The sequence below is a fragment of the Hippocampus bargibanti genome, linkage group LG15 (assembly GCF_051943395.1).
Source record: "Hippocampus bargibanti isolate YZ-2025 linkage group LG15, ASM5194339v1, whole genome shotgun sequence".
Lineage (NCBI taxonomy): Eukaryota > Metazoa > Chordata > Actinopteri > Syngnathiformes > Syngnathidae > Hippocampus > Hippocampus bargibanti.
In genome coordinates this window covers 67,296-84,975 of record NC_142748.1, presented here as the reverse complement: position 1 = coordinate 84,975, position 17,680 = coordinate 67,296, and the positions used below count along the sequence as shown (strand labels likewise).

Sequence of the window (17,680 nt, the reverse complement as noted above, 5' to 3'; positions counted from 1 at the left end):
AACTGTTTAATGCGTATGAAATGATAGCTTGCTATCTACTAGCTATTTAGCTACCTAGCTAGCTATCTATTAGCTAAATAGCTATCTAGCTAATTTGTAACAGACAATAAGGAGACAGAATGAATTTAACACAACTAGCTATCTAGCTGGCTATCTATTAGCCAGCTAGCTTTCTATCTTTTTGAGTTACTTTCGGGTTGAGTGAACGCTGGCCCATGTGGCTGCCGCTGCTCACCCACAGAAAAACGTATCTTGTGACTGTAAAGTTACCTTGAGAGTTTTGAAAGGGGCTTATAAATGGAATGTATTCTTCTTATTCTTATTCTTATTCTTATTCTTATACTATAATATAGTATAGTCTTGGATATTGGATATTGGATATGCCTTTATTAGTCTCACAGTGGAGAAATTTACATTTCACAGCAGCAAAGTGATGAAAGGAATCTTAATATACTATAAACTATAAATCCAATGTGGCCCGCTGCAAAAAAATGAGTTTGACATCCCTGTATTAGGTGAATGACAACTGACTGCTTCAGTGGTTTCAGTCATAAAGACATAACATAGCTTAAAAAGGAGTTCTACAGCTTTTTTTAAATTTACATATGAAACATAGAATCAAACTATTTGTGACTAAAATAGTAATAGAATGTATTTTTAAAATAGTGAATAAAGATAATTCCATTTTACAAGTACAAATTATTTCTTCCACGTTCTGCGGCATTAATGTCTGATTTACGAAGATATCACATGAATCATCCAGAATTTGTGGCTTTCCCTTGCTTTGGTCTTGAATGTTGGCTACAAGGAGGGTGAATATTGTCTTTTGTGATACAATGTTGACTGCCCCAAAATCCTGCAAACTTCAGAAGTGACTTGTCTGATTACCGTAAAGTTGTTTTGTAACAATTGTCCTAAGAATGAATGCTTGCCTCAGACGAAATAGTTTGAACGCCCTACTAGAGGTTCATTGTGCAATTTTCAACAAATTCCGATTCCAATATGTCAGTATCCCGAAGTCATCCAGATTGTAAGAATCCTTCAAAGCTGCTCGTTGATCTAGTTTAAGTTTAAATCTGTGTTCAACCGTGAGGGGAAAAAAAAACACATTTACTTTTATTTACACAGATCAAGCTGCATTCTAGGTTGGCGTCTGCTCTACCTGATTGCTGGGTTCTTCCCTTGTTCTGGCAACCTCGAGCCTTATTTTACAGCCCACCTGCATGACATCACTACAGACTCTGAACACCATTACAGAGGTACAACAGTAATCGTGAAAATGGACTCAGTTTTGTATAATGTAAATGATGATAAGGTTTCTTCAGCCGTCATCTGTACTTCTTTGAAGGTGTCGGACGTTTCTCTTCTTATCTAAGAGGCTTTGTCAGCAAAGTAAAATTTCCTGGTAGTTCTGGCCATATATATATATATATACAGTAAAGTCTCGTTATATCGATATCGGATATATCGATAGTCCCGGTTATATCGATATAACGAGACTTTACTGTGTATACATATATATATATAGATCTCTCTGCGTCCTCTGGTTTCCTCCCACACTCCCAAAACATGCATGGTAGGTTGATAGAACAGTTCAAATTGTCCCTAGGTGTGTGTGTGCGTGTGTGTGTGTGCGCGTGTGTGTACGTGCGTGCGTGTGTGTGTGTGTGTGCGTGTGTGAGTGTGGATGGTTGTTCGTCAGTGTGCTCCGCCGACTGTCCAAAGATTTTTGGGATAGGCTCCAGCACCTCCTCCGTCCCTGGTGAGGATAAAACAGTTCTGAAATGAATGGAATAAGGAAGTGATTTGGATGTTTCCAATGAAATTGTCAGTACATACAGTATATATGGCCTTTCATGCACTAATAATGACAACTTGTAACCTGGTAACAGATAAGCTGTTCACTGTTATACAGCGCTGGGTGGCGTGAAAGGGTTAAATGATTTAAAAAGGAAATGGAACATATCTTTGATTCCCACAATTATATTTGCCCTCAGAGCTGGCATCTATGTGTGAGGATAACCTTCAGCGATCTCTCAATTTTGGCGGTCGCCGTAACATCCCTTCGCATGTTGAGCTGCAAGCTAACCTGGCAAGTTGAGCTCTTGTTTTTTTTTCATGATCAAGTATTGTTTCAAAATGTGATCAAATTAGAGAGGTAATAAACTACTCTTGCATTATTCATCATTGTTTCTTTTTGCAGATGGGTAAATCCTCACAGCTCATTTCTATCGAGCTGCCAGGTGAAGTGAAATTGCCTGTCAAGATCCATAGCTTCAGTGTAAGTATGAATCCATTCACGGATAATATTGGAATTGCCGAAACAACACGAGCGGATGACAGCGAATTGCTAAGTCCAGTTAGCTCCTCATCCCCCTCTGGCTGGTGGTCTATGGCTCTAAAGAGTTTGACGTTTCATTTTATCGTAAGTAGGTTCGTTGTATGATCTCCCAGGCAAGTGACAGGTAGAGTGACAGTAGACAGAGTTTGATTGTGGCGTGGAGTCGAGCAAGTCGTGCTGTCAAACTTCGTCCAACGCTGTGCGGGTCTCTGCGAGTTGCGTGTGTGTCTGAGTCCGAATGGTTCTGCCCCGTGATTCCCCCCAATCTGTCTGTCCCACGCTGGCTACTTATATACCCTTGGCCTGCGTGGGAATGAGTCAGGCTCACTTGAAAGACTTCAAAGACATCAAAGGGTTGAAGGACGCGCGTGACGCCACAGCTCCAAGCTAACAGCAGCTCGATGCTTGTCCGATTGGTTTGCTCCACTTATATACATATTGGCGATTTCACCACTGGAAGCACCTTTCTTCCCATTGTTAGTTAGGCTGAGAGGATGACAGCGGTTATCCAAGCGGCGAAGTGCTAACTCCGGTTAGCTCCTCGTCCCCCTCTGGGTATTAACATGAAAAATAGATTACAAACCCGCAGAGAGACACACAGTTATTATTTGAACGTTTAGGTAGTCCAAGAGTTATTATTACTTCACGATCGACTTGGAATCAGGCCGTGAGCTACCGGTCCATCACGATTGATGTCATGGCACCCCTGATCTAAGGCGTACTCAAGATCAAATGTCTTGGAGGGGCAAGAATGAGCAGAAAAAAATATCAATAGTGCTGAGAGTCCAGACTAATTCCATTGTTTGTATTTCCGGTAGAAAAAAAATCCTCTGACTATCCCATCACAGGAGATGTTACAGTGGAGAGAAAGTAAAGGGGTCTAGTCACATTCATTTATTTTATGTTTTGTTTCCTCAAGATGGCGGCAGAGGTCATCTGTGACCTCTGCAAAGAAATGAGGATCTCAAATCCCTCCGAAATGAATGAATTCTCCATCGTGGCCCATCGCCAGAAAGGTACAGTTCAGATCGATGAGACATTTTACAGTTTAATTATTCAAACCTCCTTCATTTTCAAACTATATTCATAGTCAAACTTCGCTGCTAATAAATGATAGATGAATGACAGCCATGTTTTGTTGTTTTTTTTTTTGCACGTTCCCATCTTACTTTAAGACGAAATTGTGCGCCCTCTTCATTCGCGTGAGTACGTGATGGACTTTTTGCTGGATGATGGCTGCATTTTCTTGTCATTGAGAAGAGTGATGTGGCAAATCCCTCTGTGCTTCAACAATGATTTATATGTGGACTTCCACTACAATCAGGTAAATTGATTAGTTTACTAAGAAATAAATTACAACAAAGCAGAGCCATTTGTAAGCTTCATCTATGATCTATCTATGTAGCTCAAAGATGACTACTTGAATGGGCTTCTCCTGCTCAGCCCTACTGCAAATGGGTCCTCATCATTCGAGCAGATTGCAGAGCTGGCAGTCCTGCAGCACCTGGCTCAAGGAATGACAATACAGATCTCAGCGTGAGTGTATTTTTTTCTTTTTGCCAAATAAATCAAAAATCGAGGCTGTTGCTCTTAGTTGGAAGAAGAGGGTGTATAGCTGGAACTTGGTGGAACACCGATTAAACAAGGTGGTTCACCTAGTATGACATTTCAAGAGACACTTCGAGTTGGACAGACTCAAATTTACGAGACTTTACGAGACCTAAAAAAAATATGTGATTCTTGCTCAGTCCGATTCTGGCAATATCCATGCTCAGAGTGAATTGCTTGCAACTCAACGCATGTTTCCACATTTCCTGGAATATATTGATTGTGATCATGTTAAAAACTGTTGACAAATTGGACCGCTAAGAAGAGAAGAGCTGAGATAACTATATATATATATATATAGTGAGACCTCAACTTACGAACGCCTTATAATACGAACTTTTCATCATACGAACGTCAAATTTATGAAAATTACGCCTCGTAATAAGAACTATTTTCATATTACACACTTATGTGTATACATCAATACATAATTTTCTGCGGAAGAACACGAAAGCACACGACCTTCGGCTCTGGCGGAGTGATCTTCGGCAACCGAACAGCGCTCCAGCCGGCGCTCGGTTCCACACCTCCCACACGTGCACACGTCGATCGCCTCCTTGCAGCTTTTTGCTTATAATTTTACGATCATGGCACCGAAAAAAAACCCACCACAGGCTCGTGTTCAGTCCAAGAAGAAACAAAATAAAATCACTGTCGCTGAGAAGAAGGAGATAATTGAAAAACACGAACAAGGTATGCGTTTGTGTGATTTAGCGGCAGAGCGCGGCTATGCTAAGTCCACCATCGCTACCATCCTTCGCAACAAAGAAGCCATCAAAGGTGCGTCTGTTGCAAAAGGTGTTTCCATGCTCTCAAAGCGACGGGCAATCGAAGAAGTTGAAAAACTTCTGTTAATTTGGATTCACGAAAAGCAGCTATCCGGCGACAGCGTGAGCAAAGCTATTTCATGTGAGAAAGCACGGCTAATTCACGCCGATATCGCCACGCGGCAACCTGGAAGTTCGGCAACGATTGATGATTTTAAAGCCAGCAATGGATGGTTCGAGAACTTTAAGCGTCGTACTGGGATTCACTGCGTCATAGGTCATGGTGAAGCAGCCAGTTCTGACCATAAAGCTGCTGAAGCCTACAAGGCGTCATTCCTCGAACTGGTGAATGAAGAAGGCTACGTTCCTCAGCAGGTATTTAATGCGGATGAGACCGGACTTTTCTGGAAGAAGATGCCTAACCGGACTTTCATTACTCAGGAAGAGACGTCTGTCCATGGCCATAAACCAATGAAAGATAGGCTAACCCTCCTGTTTTGTGCTAATGCCAGTGGTGACTGTAAGATAAAACCAATGTTAGTTTATCATTCAGAAACCCCAAGGGCCTTCAAAAGAAACCAGGTGATTAAATCTAAGCTTCCTGTCATGTGGAAGTCCAACAACAAAGCTTGGGTAACTCGTCTCCTGTTTATGGACTGGATGCATGATGTTTTCGCTCCTTCACTGAGGAAATATCTCGAGGAGAAAGGACTCCCTCTCAAGTGTCTTCTTCTCAGAATCAGAATCAGAATCAGAATCAGAATCATCTTTATTGCCAAGTATGTAGAACACACAAGGAATTTGTTTCCGGTAGAACACGCTGCACTAGTATCGTTGTCAAAAAAAAAAACTACTAAGTGGCACTATACAGTTCCATTTTGGCTACTGTTGAAAGAGTTCAAAGAGTTAATGGCTTGGGGGAAGAAGCTGTTTAAATGTCTGGTGGATTTGGTGCGCATGGATCGGTAGCGCCTGCCTGAGGGGAGTAGCTGGAAAAGGTGGTGGGCAGGGTGCGGAGGGTCCAGTAGGATTTTCCGCGCCCTAGTTTGGATTCTTGCAGTGTGCAAGTCCTCGAGAGTGGGTAGGGCGGTGCCAATGATTTTTTCCGCCGTCCTAACTGTCCGTAGAAGTCGGATTTTGTCCATTTTTGTGGCGGCACCGAACCAAACGGTGATGGAAGAACACAGGATGGATTCGATGACAGCCGTGTAGAAATATTGCAGCACCTCCTGTGGCAGGCCATGCTTCTTTAGCAGCCTCAGGAAGTACATTCTCTGTTGGGCCTTTTTCAGGATAGAGTTGGTGTTGACCTCCCACTTCATGTCCTGGGAGACTGTGATTCCCAGGAACTTGAAGGTCTCAACGGTTGACACCAGGCAGTTGGATAGTGTGAGGGGTAGCTGTGGTGATGGATGTTTCCTGAAGTCCATGATCATCTCAACTGTCTTCAGCGTGTTCAGCTCCAGGTTGTGACGGCTGCACCAGAGCTCCAGCTGCTCCACTTGTTGCCGGTACGCAGACTTGTCGCCGTCTTTGATGAGACCGATGACCGTGGTGTCGTCTGCGAACTTTATGAATTTGACAGCTGGGTGCGTTGAGGTGCAGTCGTTCGTGTAGAGAGAGAAGAGCAATGGAGCGAGGACGCATCCCTGCGGGGCTCCAGTGCTCGCGGTTCGTGTTGTGGATTGGATTGGATTGGATATGCCTTTATTCGTCTCACAGTGGAGAAATTTACATTTCACAGCAGCAAAGTGATGAAAGGAATGAAAGTAGAAAAAAAATACATGAGCTACTGGAAAGGCAGCCACTCTCGCGGCGCCGTCTTGAAGTCAAAAGAACAAAAAAAAAAACTAAATAACAAATAATATGACATTGGATGATATATTTCCCAGTCTGACCTGTTGTGTCCGTCCTGTCAGGAAGCTGAGGGTCCACTGGCAGATCGTGGGGGACACACCAAGCTGGAAAAGTTTGGGGATGAAGAGTTCTGGGATAATGGTATTGAACGCAGAGCTGTAGTCCACAAACAGGATCCTTGCGTAGGTTCCTGTGTTGTCAAGGTGGTCGAGGATGTGGTGCAGTCCAATGTTGACTGCATCCTCCACAGACCTGAAGATTTGTGTGAAGACCTGAGCCAGCTGGTCAGCGCAGACTCTCAGGCAGGAGGGGGACACTCTGTCAGGTCCTGCAGCTTTCTTGATCTTCTGCTGCTTGAAGAGCCGTCTCACGTCCAGTTCGTGGATCTGTAGGGCAGAGGGCGGAGATACGGTAGTTTCTGGTAATGGTGGGCAGACCAGGGAAATGGGGGTGTCCTTTTCAAATCGGCAAAAGTATGTATTTAACTCATCAGCCATACCATTGTTGTACACTGCTTGGGGGGATGGTAAACGATAATTTGTTATTGCTTTCAGGCCATTGCACACCGATGCAGAGTCGTTAGCGGAGAACTGTTTGTTAAGCCTCTCCGCATAACTTTTCTTTGCGATGTTAATTTCCTTCGTCAGCCTGTTTCGGGCGAGTTTGTAAACTGCTCGATCGCCGCGTTTAAATGCGGATTCTTTCTCTTTCCTAAGCTGCCTGAGTTTGGGAGTGAACCATGGCTTGTTGTTGTTGAATGAGCGGAAGGACTTTGTTGGTACACACATGTCCTCACAGAAACTGATGTATGATGTTACAGTGTCTGTGTATTCATCCAATGTGCCCGTTGAAGTTTCAAAGACGCTCCAATCAGTGCAGTCTAAGCATTCTTGTAGCGATAACGTTGCTTCATCTGTCCATGTTTTAACTATCTTGACTACCGGTTTTACACACTTTATTGTACAGTGCAGTGCATTTCTTTCATTTAAATACAATAGCACATTTATTATACATACAATAAGGTAGGTCGTATGTAGTTTTAAGGCTTATTTAGTTGAAAAGTATATTTTATGGAAACCCAGGAACGGATTGTTCCCATTTTAATGGTTTCCTATGGGATTTTTTTTTTTTGAGATACACACTTTTCACCTTACACACTCTGTCTGGGAACCAATTAAGTTCGTAAGTTGAGGTCTCACTGTGTATATATATATATATATATATATATATATATATATATATATATATATATATATATATATATATATATATATATATATATATATAAATTTGTTATACACCTGTACTGCATGCTACAGTTTTTGTTTGATATGGACTGAAAAACATGCAGTTTTTATATGTGCCGCATCTTGTGCTGGCCCGGGCCGCCTGTCGATTTTTAGTAATGTATGTGGACCCTGAGCCAAAACGTTTGCCCACCCTTGCCTTTGAGAGTTAAGGGAGAAGAATATGTTTAAGTGTCTGCTGGATTTGATGCACATGGATCGGTTGCGCCTGCGTAAGCAGAGTAGATGTAAAAGGTGGTGGACAGGGTGTGGACGGTCCAGTAGGACTTTCCGTGCCCTCGTCTTGGTTCTTGCAGTGTGCAAGTCCTTACTTCTTTGAGTCATCCAGGTGTCCGCTCTTCAATGAGGTTCATGGGAGGACATTGATTCACACACCGACACCATCACGGATTACATAAACTTTTGTGAACACCGTACCCACCAGGGTTTCTCCAACAACAAACCGTGGATTGCTCCTGACATAATAGCTCTTCTGAAGGAGAAGAAAAGGGCTTTAGTGTCGGGGAACATACAGGAACTGAAGTTCGTGCACATCCAATTGAGGAGAAAGATGAGAGAGGGGAAAAAGGCCTACAGGATGAAAATGGAGGAGCAGCTACAAGCCAGCAATGTCACTTGTGTCTGAGGGGCCTGGAAAACCATCTCAGGCGTCAAAAGCTGAATAAGAATGAAACTGAATAAGAGCGACAAGGACTGGGCAGATAAACCTTTTTTAATACAAATTACTTAGGCACCGTTAGTTGCACGAAGCACATCAAGACAGATTCTTGCCGTGTTCCCTGTAGCATAGCCTCATCAATTGTGGCAATGACGTGAGTAATCATTTGTTTTCAGGTCAGTTTAGGTCCCTTATCTTTGTTCAGTACATAATATATTTAACATAAATCTATGATATCTGGTGAACGTGGCAGCCAAGGAATTGGCCCATCCCTTCCAATCCACCGATCTGGAAACGTTTGATTGATAAATCCTTGCACATGCAGCCTCCAATGTGATGGTGCACCATCTTGCTGAAAAATGATGGTTTGTTGAAGGTCATTCAAGGTCACTCCTAAAGCAAAAGATGACTGATGCCATTGCCACAATTGATGAGGCTAAGCTACAGGGAACATGGAAAGACATTGAGCACTGGGTAGTTCCATGAGCTAGAAACTGTTACCACCAACTGGATGATTGTTTTGTGCAACTAATGGGGCCCGTGTAAAAGTGTATTAAAAGAGTTAAAGGAAATACACCAGCGACGTGCGGTGAGGTTCATGGCTGGTGAGGCACTGACGTCATCACAGTCAGATTTACAAACATATGAACGCTACAGAGTATCTTATTCACCATTTGATTGGCAACTGGTTACGTGTTTTGTTTAAAATTTCATGTCGGCATTCTTTATATAAACTGTAGCATAGAAAAAAAGAATTAAAAAAAAAAAACATTATCGTGTTACCTTTACCTTACCAATACCTTCTTTGTAGAAGCCTTCCTTATCTTTATTCAGTTTTAAAAGTCTCTCTATTTGTTTCAATTTAGATATGTAATCCTCCATTGTGAAAAACATGAAAAAATGACTGGATTGTTGCACTTAACTTGCTCACTGTTTACTGTAGCTTGCTCTCACTAATTCTATTATTATGCAGCAGGGGAGGCGGAAGAATAATCTCTGTAATCACCAGCGCCCCCTGTCATGAGGCAGAAGAACTGTGTGCCTCACCTATGCGCACAGTTTTGATAAAAATAAAATAAACACTGTAGTCAGTGTCTGAAACTCATGACATAAAGTTAGTGGACACCCGGGCAGGCAACTCTGAAAAGTTGCCGGCCCGGCCATAAAGTTGCCTGCCCGATTTTTCACAACTTAAAACACATAAAGATATCTAATCGTCAAAAAAAAAGAAAACATTGTTGCAAAGTTTAAACGCTCCCTTGCCTAATTTGTGTTAAATATACCTTGCTTAAGATTTCGCTACAGCTGCCGTTTGTCGCCATGGTGTACAATGCAGCGCATGTGTTGTGTTGTCTGTTCAACGCTACGTGGACTCCACTTTCTCAGCGGCTTTCAAAACTATGAAGTACACTTTTCAGTCAGGGTGTACTCCGAAGCAGGCTTCTGATTGGCAAACGTTAGTTTGGCAATTTGCATACTCGGCGCCGGCAGCCAATCAGAAGCCTGCTTCGGACTACACCCTAACTGAAAAGTGTACTTCAGAGTTTTGAAAGCCGCAGAGAAATTGGAGTTCACACGTCTTGTAGTGTTTTATTAAAAAAAAAACGTTTGATTTGAAAAAAAAAAAAAATACTTTTTTTCTTGAAGAAGTTGTTGGCCATCCGGGCCGAGACGTTTTGAAAGTTGTACGCCTGACGTAAAAGTTGTACGCCCCGGGCCAACACTATTTCAAACACTGCTGCAGTACAGTGTTTATAATGTAAAGTAACTCTATATTATACACACCAGCTAAACTGTAAACATTTAGTTCATATACTAAATGTGTTTGAACACTTTAATAGCGATATGCAGAGGGACAGCAATGCGGTGTCACTGCAGAGCATTGCGCAATCCATGGTGAGGCTCAGCTGGCTGCTGCCTCACCGCTCGTCTCTACTTAGTATTTGAACGACAAATGTGAAAATTCAACGATTTAGAAAAAAAAAAAAAAAATGGTCAAGTTAAATGGAAAAGAACTTTAAAGTACAAATCACTAAATAAATGTAAGTGTTTAATTTATTTTTTCATTTGATATTTCCATGATGACATGTGAGGCACAGCCTCACCTGCCTCCCCTGACTGCACGTCACTGAAATACACGCAAAAAAACCCTGAATGAACGCTGAATACAATAGAAAAAAATCTGAATAACAATCTATCAATTGCATTTTTAATACATTTTTGAAATGGTACAGAGACTTCTATTTTTGAATGCGTTATGTACTCCTTTGTCAGGTTCGAACTCAAGAAATACTTGCCAACTCGGGAGGAGAAGAAAACGAAAATAGAAGGCATCCTCTCTCTCTGTTTAAGCAAGATAGACGCCATGAAATCTCTCAGCCCACTTGATGCCAAAATACAATTTATTGGTTAGTAGAACGTTGCTTCTCCTCTCCTCATATTCTCGAATTACATGAAATCAAGTTTGTATTAAGGTCATCCTGTCTACTTGATACCTAATTTTTAACATGTCAGGTATTTGAAACACCTACAATACACTGTAAGAAAAGAATCTGTTTAAAATAAAAAAAATGAAATCAAGTTGTTTGACTGTTTTTGGCAGTACTTCTGACCGAGCAACATCTGTTTGGCTCCAACAATTACTTGGCCCAGAAAGTCAGCCAACGTGGATGTCCTTCCCCTTGCATCATCAGTGTCAACCATGAAGGAGTGCTATTTCTTCATCCTAAAAAACAGGTACAGAATGTCAATTATGTCGTTTTGCAATCTGAATGTTGTTTTGGCTCAAATCAGCTTAAGGTAGGCTTTCAAAATGTTTATCATTTGCGCACGGTTGAAGGGAAACGCAGAAAAGTTGCGAGGTAAATTCAACCGCATGCACTCGAACAGGGGTGCTCCAACATTTTGGAACAAAGATCTATTTTTAGCCCAGCCATCCTCCCATGATCATCCCGTTTCAAACACGGCCACATTTACACATGCACACCATGATGAGCAACGAATTGGCAATGCCAATGGTGAAAAGACACAAGACTTGGGAGTTTGTTCAAAGGAAATCATCGCCTACTTTTGTAGTAGAGCAGGTGTAGAGCGGAGTAATGTGACACACCTTTACTGCCTCTTAACTATCATAGCTCAGGAGAGAGAGAGAGAGAGAGAGAGAGAGAGAGAGAGAGAGAGAGAGAGAGAGAGAGAGAGAGAGAGAGAGAGAGAGAGAGAGAGAGAGAGAGAGAGAGAGAGAGAGAGAGAGAGAGAGAGAGAGAGAGAGAGAGAGAGAGAGAGAGAGAGAGAGAGAGAGAGAGAGCGAGCGAGGAAACCGGACACTCCACTCCATCAAGCCATTAACGACCATCACAAAGGTAAATAAAATGACTTTATTGTACAGTACAGTTTATTTCTTTATTCATAATACTATAGCGCATTTATTATACATAAAATAAGGTATATTTTGTGTAGTTTTATGGCTTAGAAAATTAGAAAGTAGAAAATTAGGTTTTATGAGGACCTGGGAACTGATTATTGTCATTTTAATGGTTTCCTATGAGAAATAAATTTTTGGGATACACACTTTTTGCCTGACACACTTTGTCTGGGAACCAATTAAGTTCGTAAGCCAAGGTCACACTATATATATATATATATATATATATATATATTTTTTTTTTTTCTAAATATATATATAATTATTCTACATACTGTTTTCTTGATGTTATATTATATCCATTTGGTTATGCTCCTTTCAGTGTTGTAGTTTTAGGTCAGAGTTTTTAATCCAATCAGAATTCAGCTGGCTTGTGTCGCCACGCTGTATGAAATCTGACCGATGCCTTCAGAATCAACAATGAGGGCGTCTGCGCTGTACATGAACGACACATGTAGTTGATATACAGTTGCGATAGCCAATCAGATCACGAGTTGGCACAGTAAGGCCAGCTCGAGGGCCTCGCGTTGAACATGACACGTACGCGTCCTGTGATTGGATACTCACTTTACCTCAGCCCTCAGCGGAGGCGGCGCTATGCAATAATAATAATAATAATAATACATTTTATTTCAAGCGCCTTTCAAAACACCCAAGGACACTTGACAATAAAAACAATAGAACACAGCACATAACAGTAAAACCATAAGTAAAATGATAAATAATAAAATAGCAGAGAGAATTAGACATTGAAAGCAATTTTAAACAAATGGGTTTTGAGATGAGCCTTGAAAATAGGGAGGGAGTCAATATTACGGATGTTGGGTGGGAGTGAATTCCAGAGTTTGGGAGCAGAGCGGCTGAAAGCTCTGCATCCCATCGTGGTGAGACGGGCAGAGGGCACATAGAGGTGAAGGGAGGATGAGAGATTTGAAGCAGGTCAGAAAGATAGGGAGGGGCAAGGTTATGGATGGCTTTGAAAGTAAACAGAAGTATTTTGAATTCGATACGATGTTTAACCGATAGCCAGTGGAGTTGCTGGAGTACAGGGGTGATGTGGTGAAAGGAGGGGGTTCTAGTGATGATCCGGGCTGAGGAATTTTGGACGAGTTGGAGTTTATGGAGAAATTTCTGATTGACACCGAAGAGAAGTGCGTTGCAATAATCGATGCGGGAGGTGACAAGACTGTGGATGAGGATAGCAGCGGAGTGAGGGGTGAGCGAGGGACGGAGACGGTTAATATTACGGAGGTGGAAATAAGCAGACCGAGTAATGTTATTAATATGGGAGTGAAAGGAAAGTGAGCTATCGAGGATGACACCCAGACTCTTGACCTGAGGGGAGGGGGACACGGTAGAACTGTCAATGGTGAGGGAGAAACTGTTAGTTTTGTGGAGGGTGGATTTGGTACCGACAAGAAGAAGTTCTGTTTTTTCACTGTTGAGCTTGAGAAAGTTATGGGAAAGCCAGGATTTAATTTCTGAGAGGCAACATGAGAGGGATGAAGGTGGAAGAGAAGCGTCGGGTTTGCTGGAGAGGTAGAGTTGGGTGTCATCCGCGAAGCAGTGAAAGTGAATGCCAAACTTACGGAAAATATTGCCAAGAGGAAGTAGGTAGATAATAAAGAGAAGTGGCCCCAGGACAGACCCTTGAGGCACACCAGAGGACACCGGAGAGGACCGTGAGGTGAACGAGTTGATTTGGATGAATTGTGCGCGATCAGAGAGATAGGAATGAAACCAGCGGAGTGGGGTGTGGGTGATGCCTAGGGTGGAAAGTCTGTCGAGAAGGATAGGGTGGGAAATGGTGTCAAAAGCTGAGGTCAGGTCGAGAAGAATGAGGATGGAGAGTGAACCGGCATCGGCTGCCATAAAAAGATCATTCGTGATTTTTATGAGAGCCGATTCAGTACTGTGGCGGGGGCGGAAACCAGACTGGAATTGTTCGTAGAGGTTATTGTGAGTGAGGTGTGAGTGAAGCTGGGAAACAACTGTCTTTTCAAGAATTTTGGCGATGAATGGAAGGTGGGAAATTGGACGTAGGTTGTTGAAATCGTTTGGGTCTGAGCCAGGTTTTTTCAAGATTGGAGTGACAGCTGCGGTTTTGAGTGGGATAGGAACAATTCCAGTTGATAATGAGGAGTGAATAATGGTAGAAATAAATGGGAGAAGAGGACTTGATAAGGATAGTGGGGAGGGGGTCGAGTTGACAGGAGGAGTTCTTGGATTTAGTGATAATGTCTGAGATTATAGAGGGATGGGGGAGTGCAAAAGCGGAAAAAAGTTTTGAAGGAGTAGAAAGGCTGGGAGAAGGGGGGCGGACAGAGGACCCGAGGTGCTGATGGATTTTGTTGATCTTTTCGCTAAAAAACATCAGCAGAGTGTTGCATGTCTCAGAGGAATAAAAGTGTGAGGGGAGAGAGATAGGAGATTGTGTGATTTTGTGATAGAGGGAAAAGAGGGCCCGTGAGTTACCAGAATTTGAATCAATGACTCCAGAGTAATAAAGCGATTTTGCGCGTGAGATAGAGTCCTTATAAAGGGTAAGGTGAGTTGCATACATGTCCTTGTGGATAGTGAGCCCGGACTTTCTGTAAAGTCTTTCAAGTTGGCGAGTCTTTGTCTTGATGGAGCGGAGATGGGGGGTGAACCAGGGTGCAGGTCGGGTAAATTGAACAGACCGGGACTTTACAGGAGCAAGGGCGTTGAGGGTGTTCGTGAGGTCCGCGTTGTACCGGGAGACAAGTTCATCAGGAGAAGAGTTGTGGTCCAGAGTCAGGGTGGCAATCATCTCAGCAAGGGTGGCAACGTTGATGTCCTTGATGTTGCGATATGTGATGACACGGGATGGTTTGGGGAGAGAGAGAGCGATGGAAACATTGAATGAAACCAGGAAATGGTCTGTTATAGGGATTTCATCAGCTGTGCAATTCTTAGGGGTAAGGCCAGACATGCAGATGAGGTCCAGGGTGTGGCCTTTTATGTGGGTGGGAAAATCCGAGAATTGGTGCAGACCAAGGCAGTCGAGTGAGGAGGTGAAGTCTTTAGTGAGGGGAAGAGTGGAATTGTCCATGTGGATGTTGAAGTCTCCGAGAATAATTACATTCGGTGACAGGGTGGAGAGGTGTGTGAGGACCTCAGAGAATTCTTTTAGAAAGTCACAATGTGGTTTTGGTGCACGGTATACAGTGGCTATGATAGTGGGTGAGGGTCCAGAAATTTTACACGCAAGGCATTCAAAAGATTGGGTTTCCTGGATAGGAACTTGAAGGATTCTCCAGTTCTTGCGGTAAAGTATCGCAAGTCCACCTCCGCGGCCTGAGAGGCGGGGCTTAGCAATGTAAACAAAGCCTGGTGGAGTTGCGCCATTGAGCTCGGAGAAGTCTCCCGCCGTTTGCCAAGTCTCAGTTATACAAAAAAAGTCAAGCTTACGGTCAATTAGAATGTCTTGGATAAGACACCCCTTTCCCGTAAGCGAGCGGACGTTGAGGAGGCCGAAGTTGACGCTGGTGGCATCCCCACGACGAGGCGCATTAGCCGACCTAGCCAGGCCGGCTAACATACGGTGGTCGATCGTGCGGCTACTCCCTCTGCGCGGCTGGCGGACGGATGACCACAGGGAGGTGATATCCTTGGAGCCATCGAGGTGAAAGCCTCGACGTGATCCGCGGTGGATATACCTCCGTGAAGGGCGACGAGCGATTTCCGGAAACCGGAGAATCGCCGGTGGCACGCTCGTCCATCGGGAGCGGAACTTCAGCAGCTCCGCCGCCGAGTACTGTAGCCGCCCAACAGGTCGATGGAGAAGCGCCATGATATTCACCAGCAACACCCAGAGGGAGGCAGCGGCCAGGTAGCCCTCGACAGCGGGAACAGGTGGGTGGAGATGATAACGCGGCTTCGTCAGTGATCCGGATAAGCGACCGGAATCATGAGATGGATCGATAGCCAACGTTCGTTTGGTGACTGTCTGGTAAATCCAGAGGTTCGTGAACCATAAAAAAGCTAAAAAGAGGTTTAAAAGGCTAAAAGAAGGTAAAAAACAGGTAAAAAACATTACCCGGGAAAGCAGCGGCAGCCAAAGCGCGCCAGCGTCCGCTCGTCCCGGAAGTGGACACACCAAATCAACCAAGCTACAACAGATCAGACCCGGAAACTTTAACAGAAACAGTATATCTACTCGCTTTTTTAACTCGCAATGGCTGAAGGAGAGGACAACTCGCTGTCGCATGTCGGGAAGCCTATTCTCAAGAACAAATGAAAAAGATTTGTTTACTTTTATTTTCAACAAATAGTTTGTTTTGTGAACGTCTTGTTGTTTTTCTTATATTAAACTGACATTTTGTAATTTAGCGTACAATCTTGTTAAAGATTGCATATTCTTGGTGGACTTCATAAAACTTTGTGGACAAATGATTTTAAATTTCCTTTTATTTTTAAATGTTTGCAGTATCACGTATAGTGACAAGTTCTAATTGCTGATGCAGATTTATTGATCTGTAATTGCTCTGGAAAATAGCCTGTGTTGTAGACGACGATTAAGGTGATGCCACGCCCAGTACTGCGTGCGTGTGCTTTTGTAAATGATATCTCCAGCCGTTGTGTCATAAATTATGGTATTACGAGGGATATTTGTTCGGACTAAGTAGGACTTCACTGAAGGCCTAGGTGTGAAATGCACGGACCGTCACTGATATATATATATATATATATATATATATATATACAGTGATACCTCGGTTTTCGACCATAATCCGTTTCAGAAACCTGTTCAAAAACCGATTTGTTCAAAAACCGAAACAGCACTTTCCATTAAAATCAATGTAAAAAACCTTGGTCCGTTCAAAGTCTAGAAAAGAACTTTTTAACTATTTCATCGCATAAACCGGATACAAACTTCATAATAGAGCAGGTCATGTGTAAAATACTATAAAAACAAACTTTTATTTTTAGTAATTTTCTTTCTGCCACGGGGCGTGTTGGCACCTATCCCAACTGTCTTTGGACAAACACAGGGAACGCTAACTTTTCAAACCATGCTCTGCTTGCGTTAAAATCATACTATTCAGGAGATCGTAACCAAATATGTCAGCATTTTCGCAAAAAATAAAACAACAATATTAATGCGTCGGTCACAATGAGAAAGACATGACATATAAGGAAGTGACGTATAAGGAAGCAGAGGGTAGTAGAGTGATGCATTCAGATGCACTCAGTTTGGTTGAGAACCAAATTTCGGTTGTATACTGGGGCATAAAAAAATAGGACATTTTTGGTTGAAAACCGAATGGGATGAGAACCGAGACGTTCCAAAACCGAGGTATGGCTGTATATATATATATATATATATATATATATATATATATATATATATATATATATATATATATATATATATATATATATATACACAGTGATTCCTCAGTTTACGAACTTAATTGGTTCCCACAGTGTGTGTAAGGCGAAAAGTTCGTCTGCCAAACATTTATTTCTCATAAGAAATCAATAAAAATGAGAATAATCCGCCACCAGGTCCCCGTAAAATATAATTTTATACTCAATAAGCCTTCAAACGACACAAAATATACCTTATTTTATGTATAATAAACATGTTATTAGATTGTAATTAAAGAAAAAACTTTACTGTATAATAAAGTCGTATTACAGTAAAGTCTCGTTATATCGATATCGGTTATATCGATAGTACCGCTTATTACGATA

At 42.4% G+C, this 17,680-nt stretch overlaps 1 protein-coding gene across 2 annotated transcripts in view; it reads left to right on the top strand.

Annotated features, from left to right (window-relative positions):
- myo15b (myosin XVB) overlaps positions 1-17,680 on the top strand; it is a 72,677-nt gene that overhangs the window by 50,839 nt on the left and 4,158 nt on the right. For both annotated transcript variants that reach the window (XM_089015624.1, XM_089015623.1), the window contains 8 exons: positions 1,129-1,259; positions 1,998-2,092; positions 2,204-2,281; positions 3,261-3,357; positions 3,517-3,665; positions 3,747-3,877; positions 10,813-10,946; positions 11,141-11,274. In XM_089015624.1, coding sequence (XP_088871750.1) covers positions 1,129-1,259; positions 1,998-2,092; positions 2,204-2,281; positions 3,261-3,357; positions 3,517-3,665; positions 3,747-3,877; positions 10,813-10,946; positions 11,141-11,274 — 949 coding nt within the window. The remainder of the gene's footprint in view (positions 1-1,128; positions 1,260-1,997; positions 2,093-2,203; positions 2,282-3,260; positions 3,358-3,516; positions 3,666-3,746; positions 3,878-10,812; positions 10,947-11,140; positions 11,275-17,680) is intronic.